Below are 12356 nucleotides of genomic sequence, written 5' to 3'. Positions count from 1 at the left end.
TTAATAGCCAATTTCATTAGTAATGTCCCATCGTGAGCGAGTGATATACCATCTTTAAGAAAGAACGACTATTATCAAAGGCATTGATACAATGTTATAGTCTAAGGTTGAGAAACAGTTTGGCAACTTATTGAGTATTCTTTATAGTCCTCTCCGCCCCCAGTAAACCTTTCTTGTTCACCTTCAAAAGTAGAAAAAAGACATCGAAAAAAAAGATCAGGATCTTGAGGAAAGAAAGAGTTCAACATTTAAGATCATGCATAGATAGAAATAACTCTTCAATTTTATATTGACTCCTACAGAGGCCAATTAGAGAATAGACTGCTTGGTTCATTGATGACAGGATTAAAATGCCACATTTTATGTAATGGAAGATGGCATGTACAAGACAAAAATAGCATATCTAATGGGTACTTAATGGAGATTAGTGATATCTGCAAGTTCATTGAGAAGATGAACATCATTTAAATTCTTAAGAAGCAGCTATGAATAGCCAAAACTGTTACAGCTGTTCTCTACCACGTGAATTTAACTACTAGTTCATGAAATTTGTACAATTAATTACCTAAAGTAGTAAACTGAAGCTATTCTCCACCTAATTGAAGTGTTTAAGCACATTGCACAATTGCAATTTTTGGCTTTCAATTATTGAAATTATGGAAAGCCTGAGTCTCTCCCAAACGAGATGTAAGGTCCTCTTGCTGCAGAAAAATGATTATATTTTCAAGTATATAAAACTCTACGCTACAAGGTTTCAACTTTCATGTTCTAAGGATACAACACTAAGTAAAACATAGGCAATCCATCATTAATTACACCTACATCCTAAATTAGTTGGTGTCGGCTATATGAATCATATATTGTACACTAATAAAAACCTTGGTCCAAACTAGTTGGGATCAACTATAGCAATCTTCAATATTCTTCCTACACCGTTCTAGCACATTTTATTTCTCTGCTAAAGAACATCACATGCATATGACGCTAACATACAAGTCTCTAGCCAAACTTAGAACAAATCTAAACAAAACAACTCAAGTTAAACAACCAAATACAGAGAAATTCTGAAATAAAAACTAGCAATTATGATATTTACACTTTGATTTTCGACCCTCGACCTCCTGCACCAAATTGCAAATCAACCATGTCAATTATCAAGTAAATAACTAAAACATGAAGAAGATAAAAATAGAAAGATAATTTATGATATTAAAAAACCTGTTCTTCACGTTCATGAGCATGTTGCATAATCTCTTAAAGTGAAAGAGTTGAGGTTACATGATTATTGGATCGCTCCATTGCCTCAGAAATTCGCCTTGTTGCTGGAACTGCTAGTTTAGAACAAGCTTCGATTATAATCCCTCAAACAATGAGAAGATTGTTCGTCTTTGTTGTTACCCTCATTTCAAAAAATATCAACAAGGATTGAGCAATTGACAGAAAATACTTTTTGATGATGATATATTTAATCATATTTAGCATCTGGTACCATCTCTACCCCGTATCCAGATGACACATCTACAAACAAATATAGTTGCACTCACATTTTTTTTCATCTACACCTCAGGAAACAAAGAAGTTGATCCAAAGAAACAACCCTCCCTTAGAAGTTGATTAAGTCCCTACATAAGGGAAGAATGACCAAATACACAAACCATATTCAGAATTTCTAGGACATGAATGTTTTGTCCAACAACTTCTACAAATAATGCAGATTGAATAAGAAGAAACTACTAATAAGCTCTGCAAATTACCACAGTTGTTCAAATAAAGAATATATTGGATCTATAACAGGGGTCACAGTTAAACAAAATAAGAGCAGACACCAAGAGATACCAACCTCACTTCAATTGTCGAACTGGAATGGACGATGGACAGAAAGAAAGAAAAGGGAAGGAGAAATAGGGGGGCGGCGACTTTGTTTTGGAAAAATAAAATTAGGGTTTGTTGATTTTGTTTAAGAAGGAATGGGATAAGGATTTGATCTCAACCATTGGATCATTTTTTATCAATGGCTGAGATAAAATCTGATAAAGTAATAGTAAAGAAGATCTAAAAATTGTGATTTAATTTATGGACAAAATTGATGTCAAAATTGACTAAAATTGATATCAATTGGAATAAAAATTGACTAAAAAATAAACACAAGAAAGAAAAAGATGTTGTAAATATTAATAAAATGATTAAAATATTATATTTGAATTAATAAATTATAAGAAAATAGTAAAGGAAATAAAATAATTTGTATATTTTTAAAAATCATGAATGTGACACGTCGTTATTTATATAATACAAGAATAATGTGTAAAAAATATTAATATCATAACCACCACCAACAACAACAACAACACCAGCAGCAACAGCAGCAGCAGCAGCAACACCAACAGCAGCAGCAACAGCAACACCACCAACAGCAACAACAGCAACAACAATAACAACAACAATAACAACAACAACAGCAACAACAATAACAACAACAACAGCAACAACAATAACAACAACAACAACAACAATCAAGGTGACATTTTTTTATTATTTTCTTTATGAGATTTTGAGAAAATTAATACAACAACTAACCTGATTTAGTCACACAAATTGGGGTTTGTAGAGGGTATAGTATACGCAGACCTTACCGTTAAGGTAAATAGGTTGTTTTCAACAGAACCCTTGTTTAAGAAAAATAGTCTGAAGCTGTCCAATTTCAAGAAAACAAATAGTGAAAATTGATTTAATCTTAACCGTTGATCAAATATGATGAACGGTTGAGATTAGAATTGAGGAGATGAGTTAAATTATGATTAGAAATTGGGTTAAAAAAGATTGAATTGAGGATTTCGATTAAGTCAAATTAAACTCAATTGACACAAATTGAGTATAAAATGGCTAGAATTTAAATAAATTAGGAAAATTGAATTGAATTAGGTTGATATTTAATAAATATAGTAACTATATAAATTAATATTAAAAATAAATAAAATTATTATTTTTAAATTAATTATAAATAAATTATGTAAATAAAATTAATGATGTCAATCACATAATAATGTCAATGCATTTCGTTTACTACAAATAATTTTTGATTAATTAATTTTTGAATACGGTATTGTATATATAGTAATACAATGTATTAACCCGATGAATTATTGGTTAATTTGCTTCATTATTATAACTTCAATAGTGTATTAATACCTCGATCATACGATGTTGACGTGTTATTCAAAATATTTGGGTGTATAGATTCACTACACGAGAGATAAGTATATATATATATATATATATATATGATTGACTATCAACTTCAAAATATGTACTATATACATCACATACATGATTATATTACCTCTTTATACAACGTATTTCAATATACTCTGAGAAATTATCGTTTAATTTAACTTATATTATTATATTATAACTTCAACAATATATTATTACCTTGATCAATTGATCGTATGATATCAATATATAATTGAATACATTTAATTTTTAAAATTTATTTAATAGTAACTTAAAAATAGAAAATATCTACGAACAATGTTGTTTTTATAAAGTTAATTTTTATTTATTTTTAACAAATGTGACACTATCCGTCGCTTTTTGTAAAAATATAAAAAAATAAAAATAATTAAAAAATGCGATGGATAGAGGGGATTTTTAACCCATGCAAATATATTCAATGAATATCAGGGGTTAAAACCCCCGCAAATATATTCGACAGATATCGGGGGTTAAAACTCCGCAAATTTATAAATTTTAGCGGTAGTTTTTTAACCCCCACAATTCATACTATTTTACGGGGGTTAAAATAACCCCCGCAAAAAAAAATCCCGTAATTAACCCTATTTTTTATAGTGATTATGTAAACATATGTTCATTTCAAATTTTGGTAAATAAGAAAATAAGTCTTTATTCCGGCAATACATGAATTAAACGTTTTGATGATAATAATAATAATAATAATAATAATAATAATAATAATAATAATAATAATAACAACAACAACAACAATAATTAAAAAATAATTAATAAATATATAAATAAATAACTAGTAATGTAGATTGTATGTCAATTGCCAAGTCCAAACCCCTAACTAGCTACAGGCGGATTCCTAATTTTTAAAGATAAAAAAGAATATATTGAACTAAAAATTACATAAGTGACGCAATAGGAGGGGAATGAGAGGGTATTAATATTACATTAGTTTGATTGTAGGCATGAATAAAGGAGCACATATATGGAGTAAAAATCAGTGCACTAAAATAGAAGTAAAATATGGTATTTTGATATGTATGAAGGGGATGAGAGAGAAAGAGTGAATTTAAGTAATTACTTTGAGATTTTTGTAATTTCTTTTCTAATATGAGATTTTATGTAATAAGGTAAAGTTACCTTGTGTATATATGTAATTTATAGAAATAAAATAAGGTGAAATATTTCATGATCAAATTTAAAACTAAATTTATATTTTGTTTGATGGACAATATAAATTTATTGTTTAGGAATAAATTAAATTTGTATTATCAATTAAATACAATATAAATCTAATCTCATATTTAGTTATGATATATCCTATTTTATCCCATCTAATTTAGAATAATTTTATCCTATCAAGAGATGGAATAAATTAGTTTTGATATTATAATTCTAAAATTACAATTCCTCAATAATTTAGTTTGTATAACAAACAACTCCAAAGTGGATAAATATATGGCTTTTCTTCTAACCCAATTTTAAAATAAAAGTATTCTTTTTATCTCAATTTACATGATGTATTTTTGTTAGTCCATATAAAATAATATCTTACTTTTATAAATAAAAATAACTTTAACTTTAAATTTCTTTTTTTCTTTTTAATGGAATGATTATATATAATTTTCTAAATTTTATTACAACAACAAGATATCTAGTATATTCTCAAAGTGGGTTCTGAGGAGGATAAAGTGTACAAAGTTCATACCACTATGAAGTAGATAAATTATTTTTGATAGACTTCGGCTCAGGACAAATGATACTATAACAAGCAAAAAACATAAAATAAACAACAAAAATGGGGTAAACACCAATAGATAATAAAAGAAATAAGATACTCACAAATTGACACTATGAACTATCTATATGAAAATCACAAACACCACCAAAATCATGAATAAGAAACGGCAAGACACATGCATAATGTTATGACTATGAATATATCTACAAACAAAGCACTCCTCCCTACTAGAAAGAACACACTTTTACTCACTAATTTTCTATCCTAATCTGCGTCCTCCACACATACTAATTTTCTAAATTTTATTACCAACACAATTTTCAGAATGTTTTTTTCCTTAAAAACTGTAACAGTTTTAAGTAAATAATTACTAGTAACAATGGAGTAGCAAACAAAGCAAAATATCTGTTTGATAAGTAGATTAAATTATTTTAAAATTATAATTTTGAAATAATAATTCTTGGATTAGTTTATACGAGGTGACACAAAATAATTTTATGTTGGATGAGATAAAATAAAATATTCTAAGATTAAATTTGGTATGTTCATTTTATGTGACACAATTTTCTTTTCTCCCCATTTCAAAAAGAATAATTAACTTTAATACTATTCCTTTTTTTAACCTTTAATAAAATGATTTACAACCGCATAAATATTGAAGGATCATTTTAGGCCACAAATTTCTGTTTTTTCTTAAATACCATGTGTAAGGATGTCAGATAAAATGAAATAGAAGGTGTTAGATTTATACTATATTTAATTAATAATATAAATTAACTTCAAGATAAATCCATATTATAAACTATAAATGTTATAAATTTATTACCAAATTTAATCACGAAATATGCCTACCTTATACCGCCTAACAAACGACCCTAAGAGGTAGTTTGGTATGAAGTATAAGGAAAAATAGTTTCGCAATAAAATGAAGGACTATTTTGTTCCATATTTAGTGTGAGGTGTTAGTTAATACCGTAATTATTTATTTCACCATTTATATCATAGTAGTGAAGTAAATTATCTCATATGTACGGTGAAATAACTAATTTCACAATAACTAATTTTAAAATTAATTATTTCAAAATAAATTTTTTCCAATCAAACGAGTCCTAATCGACTTCCTGACAAGAATGCCAAATGGATCTCAACTACCCAATTCACATTTCTCTGATGGTTATCATTAGGGGTGGGCATGGTACGATACGATATTTTAAATTTTGGTACGGTAACTTCGGTTTTCGATATTTAAAAGAATAATACCATTACCATACCAAATTAGTTCGGTATGGTTCGATATTTTTAAATTCAAATTCGGTATTTTACAGTATGGTTATTCGATAACTATACTTTATTTGATTTCTAATTACATATTTTCATATAAAAAAACTATAACTTTAAATTTTAAAAACGTCTCAATCATGTTAGGCTAACAACTATCTTTGTTAATCAATTACACAAAAATAACATTTCAATCACGATTGAATAGCCCGAGATGCAAACTCTGAACAATAGTATTTAAACTTAAGCGTAGTACTCCTAAATAATAAGCTTCCCAAAGAATTTATTTCTTAATAAAAGCTACTTTTGTGTTTAATTTGACTAATGGATGATATATAAATATATTTAATAATCTTAAATATAATATATATATTGGTTTTATATGTTATTAAAAAACTTCGAAGCAATATATGTTATTTCGGTATTTATTACATAAATACCAAATACCCTATCAAATACCAAAATAATTTAAAATTCCTACCAAATATCATAACATCCATACCACAATATAAAATTTTTTAATTTTGATCTAGTATTCGGTATATCTCATACCATGCCCACCCCTAGTTATCATCACCTTGCGTGGTGGGGGTGGAGATGGGGGTAGGGGTACTACTCACCCCCACTGGTCTGTAAATCTGCAACTTCCTAACGTCTATATCTTCTCTCTATAACAAACACTATCAAGAGTTGCAGCAAACAAAACAAGAAAATGCCAGCAAAGCTGCCAAATGTCTTTTAACAGACCACCGCACTACTCAACCAACCCCGATAGTACTCCCATTACTCATTTCCTTCCTAGTACTTCTTACCTATTTTCTTCATAATAATTTTTTTTTCTATATATAGTAAATCACTTTCTGTTTTTAAAGTATCCTTAATTCACGTGCCCTTTATCCCCTCTCCCTCTTTCTGTTATAACAAGATTTGCTTTTTTATATGTGTAGTGTTTTGGTGAAAAAGAGGGTAAAGAATCAATCTTTTGAGGTTTAGTGAAATGGGTGTTCGTTGGTTTCTTGGACTAGTCATTTTGGGTTTTGTAATTGGAGGAAAAGGGTATCCAGAGGAGGATTTAGTTAAGGCATTGCCTGGACAACCTAAGGTGAGTTTTAGGCAATATGCAGGGTATGTTGATGTCGATGTGAGAGCTGGGAGGAGTTTGTTTTATTATTTTGTTGAAGCTGAGGTGAATCCTGATGATAAACCTCTCACTCTTTGGCTCAATGGAGGTGTGTTTCTTTTTTCTTTTTTAACTTTTCTTCATTGATTTTAAAGAAATGAGACTAGGAATTTATGTGTACTTGAATGTAGTTTTTTGGTACTATTTGCTTGGAGTTTGAGCTTTTGTTTTTTTGTTTGTTATGCCTCATGTGTTTTTTTAAAAGGTTTTCCTGTGTTCTTTTTGATGTTTGGAGAAAAAGAAACAGATTACTTGTTGTTCTGTCCCCCACTTTGTACTCTCTATCCTAAGACCTCCATATGTGTGTGTGTGCGTGTTGTGATTGTTTATTCAGTCCGAGTGTTGAAAGCACATGCTAATTAATTAATTAGTCTGCAGCTACCAATAGTGTCACGAGCTTACTAGAGATTAAATTTGATAGTGAGATGGAACTTAAAACAAGTAGTTGAACTGATCCTATTTAGAACAACAAAAATGAGAGTAAATTTGTAATGAAATGGAATTCTCAACCTTATTAAATTACTTGGGAGTTCATTCAATTGAGTAAAAGATTGACATCTCTAGTGAATAAGCCTGATCAAACTAGTGATAGTATAATATTGCAGTGCTGTACTTCTTTTTCCTGGATAAGATTTGTTAAATTAAAATGCTATGAATATAGTGAATTATGTCAAGGCAGATTCTAGAACACTAAAAAAATCTCATGTTTGTGTTTCAGGCCCAGGTTGCTCATCAGTTGGTGGTGGTGCCTTTACAGAGTTGGGACCATTCTTTCCCACAGGTGACGGTCGAGGTCTCCGAAGAAATTCAAAATCATGGAATAAAGGTATGCTCTAAGTAGGGTAGGGAAGAACTAGCTATATAACATGTTTAGAACAATATGAGTAAAGAGAATGAACTTACTTCATGTCTTTTGTCCGCTGTGTAGCATCAAATCTCCTCTTTGTTGAATCTCCAGCTGGAGTAGGCTGGTCATACTCAAATACAAGTTCAGACTACAACACTGGTGATGCCAAAACTAGTAAGACGAAGCAGCAAAAATGCTGTGATCAAGCATTATCTGTACTAAATATCAGATTTAAGAATGTAATCCTAACAAATAGCTGAAGCATTTCCTTCTTGTTTCTCTGGCAGCAATGGATATGCATATATTCATGATGGAATGGGTGAAGAAATTCCCGGCATTCAAATCAAGGGAACTATATCTCACAGGAGAGAGTTATGCAGGTTAGACACATTTAACATGTGCAGTTATGTTATGAGAATGTTCAAAACAGTTCAAGAAAAAGAACTTGAACAACAGATTTCTTGAAATAGAAAATTTTGGTGACTTAGAACTTTGAGCTTCTTATTATCCTGCAAAAAGTACTTACTGCTTAATATTCTTATTGATCTTCTTTACGTTATTTTTGTTCTAAAAATTGGAGATAGAACCAAGAAATTATCCGATACCCACCTCTATATAGTGGAGAGTCTTATAGACTCAAAACTTGTAGACCTTTGCTTGAAGAGGACTGTAGTAATACTATGGAAAATCAAAAACCTGTTGTTGGATTTAGGTGATCATCGTCTTGTTATTTTCGTTTAGCTTGTACTTCTTCAACTGGTCCCTCTGCCTTATGGTTTATAAGGGGAGTCCTTCGATGCTTAGACTTCTTCGGGAAAAGGGGATTTAGTCCTAGGCCTGTTCTTAGCAGGATATGTGGTTACCATATCTGGAAGAAGGGTGATGATCTACAGTTTGCCTGTCATGAAATGAAATTCATGATTCTGTTATGCTCTTTCTCTTCCGCTGGTAATATATCCCCCTGAGATGACATAGTTTTACCTTTTCATGTTCAGGGCATTACATTCCACAGTTAGCTATTGCTCTTCTAGACCACAATGAACACTCAAAAGAATACAAGTTCAACATTAAAGGAATTGCAGTAAGCAAACTTTTTACCCCTCTTATGCATCTCTTTATTAGTAATTGTTTTATCTTCATATTTATCTGAAACAATTATTCTGTGTATGCTCGCTAAACACATTTCATTTTCTTTGTCAGATCGGGAATCCACTTCTGAGACTTGATCGTGATGTTCCTGCAACCTATGAATACTTTTGGTCTCATGGGATGATTTCTGATGAAGTGGGCCTAACAATTATGAGTCAGTGTGACTTTGACGATTATACCTTTGGCAGTCCACACAATGTTTCACAAAAATGCAATAATGCCATATCTGAAGCAAACACCATTGTTGGTGAATATATAAATAACTATGACGTGATTCTTGATATGTGCTATCCTTCCATAGTGGAACAAGAGTTGCGACTAAAGAAAATGGTATCTGGTTCTCTTCATTCACTCAACTTCTTTATATATCTGCGTTTCTGCTGGAACTTAATAGTGCCTTTCCACTTTGCAGGCTACTAAAGTGAGTGTAGGTGTTGATGTGTGCATGAGCTATGAAAGGCGCTTCTATTTTAACCTTCCAGAGGTTCAGAAAGCCCTTCATGCAAATAGGACGAACTTGCCTGATAGCTGGTCGATGTGCAGCCAGTAAGTGTGTTAAATACCAAATCCACATTGAGACGCACAATAACTGATTACATCTTTGATGTTAGCCATTTCACTAGCAATTTAGAGCTTTCAACTTCTTATGCCATACCTACTATGTCAAAGCCCATAATTTAGTGAACTGCTGTAATATACTTGTAGATTATAACTAGTGGATTATTACTTTTATTGCAGTGTTCTGAATTACAGCGACACAGATGGAAACATCAATATTCTTCCCTTGCTCAAAAGAATAATCGAAAACCATATTCCTGTTTGGATTTTCAGGTAAAGATTCCAAATTAGACAAAAAACCATGATCTTGTACGATTTTTCCTAGTACCAAAGTCAATAGTGCTTGATTCTGAATTACTCACTTCCTGCAGCGGAGACCAAGATTCTGTTGTACCATTGCTTGGCTCCAGGACCCTTGTACGCGAGCTAGCTCATGACATGGGGTTCAAGATTACAGTCCCATATGGAGCTTGGTTTCACAAAGGGCAGGTAATACTCTCCTCTGATATCAAACTATTTCTTCCCAACTCAAATGAGAAGCTATAAGTATAATAAACTGATTGTTTCTTAAACAGGTGGGAGGTTGGCAAACTGAATATGGCAACTTGTTGACCTTTGCCACAGTAAGAGGTGCTGCACATATGGTACCATATGCACAACCTGCAAGGGCTTTGCATTTGTTTAGTTCATTTCTACGTGGCCGGAGGCTCCCAAACAACACACGTCCCTCCATCGATGACTAAGAAAGAGTCGTCTAATGAGCACTTTAAAAGTTGGTTATAGTTCTATAGTTAGAGTGAGCAAAAATACATTGCATTGGTAATTGGCTTTGAATTAGCAGAAGGTTTCCTAGATTGGCAGTGTGATAGAGATAGGGGGAATATATGTCAAGAATTCTCTATCTTAAATTCCTTTGTATGAAATAAAGCAAGCAAGCAAAGGGGGAACAAATTGGAGAAAAAACAAGAATTAAAAGCCAGTATTCTCAAAAAGTCACTCAAATATTGGAATTTATCTACTAAAGATACTTTTCGTTCTAACAAAGATATCACTTAAGTTATTCTTTTATTTCTCTCAAAATCAAATATGGTGAAAACTTGAATAAAACCACCATTTCAGATTACCTCAACTTTAAGAAAAGATTCTATAAAAGAATAAAGAGCCTATCTTTTTCTTTCCTTCCAAATGTAAGTACAGGATAAGATTATTTTTTTGTAGCAACCATACAATATTTCCACACACAAAACAAAAAGCCATGGCCATAACTTATCCTATTGCAGCCAAATCAAAGCATGATGAATTTTAAAAATTCAGATAGCATTGAAGGGACTTTGATGCACTTGTAAAATAATATATAGTTTTAATGCTATTCCCAGTCCTCATTTTCCGCTGCATTCATCATGATCATGAAGATCAATTGTGTTTTGGCTTATCTTTAACTTATTAAGTGATAAAGATGGATTAATTGGGTCTCTTCTTATCGTTCTTCCCTTATTTCCTTTTTTTGTTGTTTGTACATCAAAAAATACTAAAGAAAATTAAAATTGTTCCAGACATACCTCATGTTTATTTTAATTCGTGTAGGGGTTCAGGCTAATTTTAAAGCTGATTTCTCCAGCAGATTATTTTGTAAAGTTGATCCTATCAAGTATCAATGTGATCGATAAGAGAATACGTAATGCGTCAATTTGGGAAAGTAGTAGCCCTTTAAAAAAAGATTGGAGAACTTAATTATTCGGGAGTGACATATTTTTCAAAATAGTTTAGGTCCTTCAAATAAATATAACTAATATTTTATGGATCATAAATTAATTTGCTTAATATACTTTTACTTGGTTCTATTTATAAAAACATGAAATAAATTTCTTATTCGTTCTGTTAGCCGAGAGACGAGTATTTCTTATACTTATTTTGCGAACTTTGAGTGGGAAATAATTTTCATTTACCATTTCATGAAAAATCATTTTTACTTCGCCTAGCTTTATCTTCCTTTAAGGAGTACTAGTTTAGTGTACGCGCGCTTTGCGCGTGAATAAAGCGCTCACCTTAATTAAAAAAACTCATGTCATAATTAAATTATATATAAAAGAATAATAGTCCTAGTCTTATAGTAATTACAAATCTTACAGGAGCCTATTTTTATTTTTTTTTTGTTTTAGTTTTTTTCGTGACTTACATACTAAATGTTTAAAATTCACAATTTTTCCTCAAAATTATTAATGTATTCAAACTCTTTATGATTTTTATAACTGAGAATTCGTTGTTTTCAATTTTAAATTTCGATGAATAATGGATATACTTCGGTACATGCCTAGCTCTTGACGCAATTATTTTTTGGGGTTCAAAGGATTAAAATC

The 12356-nt window shown here is 30.8% G+C and overlaps 1 protein-coding gene across 2 annotated transcripts; it reads left to right on the top strand.

Moving 5' to 3' along the window:
* Positions 1–6703: 6703 nt before the first annotated feature.
* On the top strand, positions 6704–11022 carry LOC107867715 (serine carboxypeptidase-like 42). Of its 2 annotated transcripts, XM_016714081.1 has the most exons (11): positions 6826–7039; positions 7213–7494; positions 8164–8271; positions 8374–8466; positions 8580–8672; positions 9288–9373; positions 9493–9771; positions 9854–9987; positions 10180–10272; positions 10371–10488; positions 10575–11022. In XM_016714081.1, exons 2-11 carry the CDS (start codon positions 7263–7265, stop codon positions 10740–10742), a joined length of 1404 nt encoding a protein of 467 aa, XP_016569567.1. In that variant the 5' UTR covers positions 6826–7039; positions 7213–7262; the 3' UTR covers positions 10743–11022. The 2 variants fall into 2 exon arrangements, with proteins under 2 accessions (XP_047266333.1, XP_016569567.1); XM_047410377.1 differs by having other exon boundaries at positions 6704–7494.
* The last annotated feature ends 1334 nt before the right edge of the window (positions 11023–12356 follow it).

Source organism: Capsicum annuum, chromosome 4, assembly GCF_002878395.1.
Source record: "Capsicum annuum cultivar UCD-10X-F1 chromosome 4, UCD10Xv1.1, whole genome shotgun sequence".
In the NCBI taxonomy this organism is placed as follows: domain Eukaryota; kingdom Viridiplantae; phylum Streptophyta; class Magnoliopsida; order Solanales; family Solanaceae; genus Capsicum; species Capsicum annuum.
The sequence above is the reverse complement of the archived record's forward strand: the minus strand, read 5'-3'. Positions and strand labels throughout refer to the sequence as shown.

What these genes read in the sequence shown, in the direction of transcription:
- LOC107867715 (XM_047410377.1), top strand. Translation starts at nt 7,263, where the DNA reads ATGGGTGTTCGTTGGTTTCTTGGACTAGTCATTTTGGGTTTTGTAATT. An exon ending in CACAGGAGAGAGTTATGCAG is followed by an intron (nt 8,673 to 9,287) that starts GTTAGACACATT and finishes TTTCATGTTCAG; the next exon opens with GGCATTACATTCCACAGTTA. An exon ending in ATTCCTGTTTGGATTTTCAG is followed by an intron (nt 10,273 to 10,370) that starts GTAAAGATTCCA and finishes CACTTCCTGCAG; the next exon opens with CGGAGACCAAGATTCTGTTG.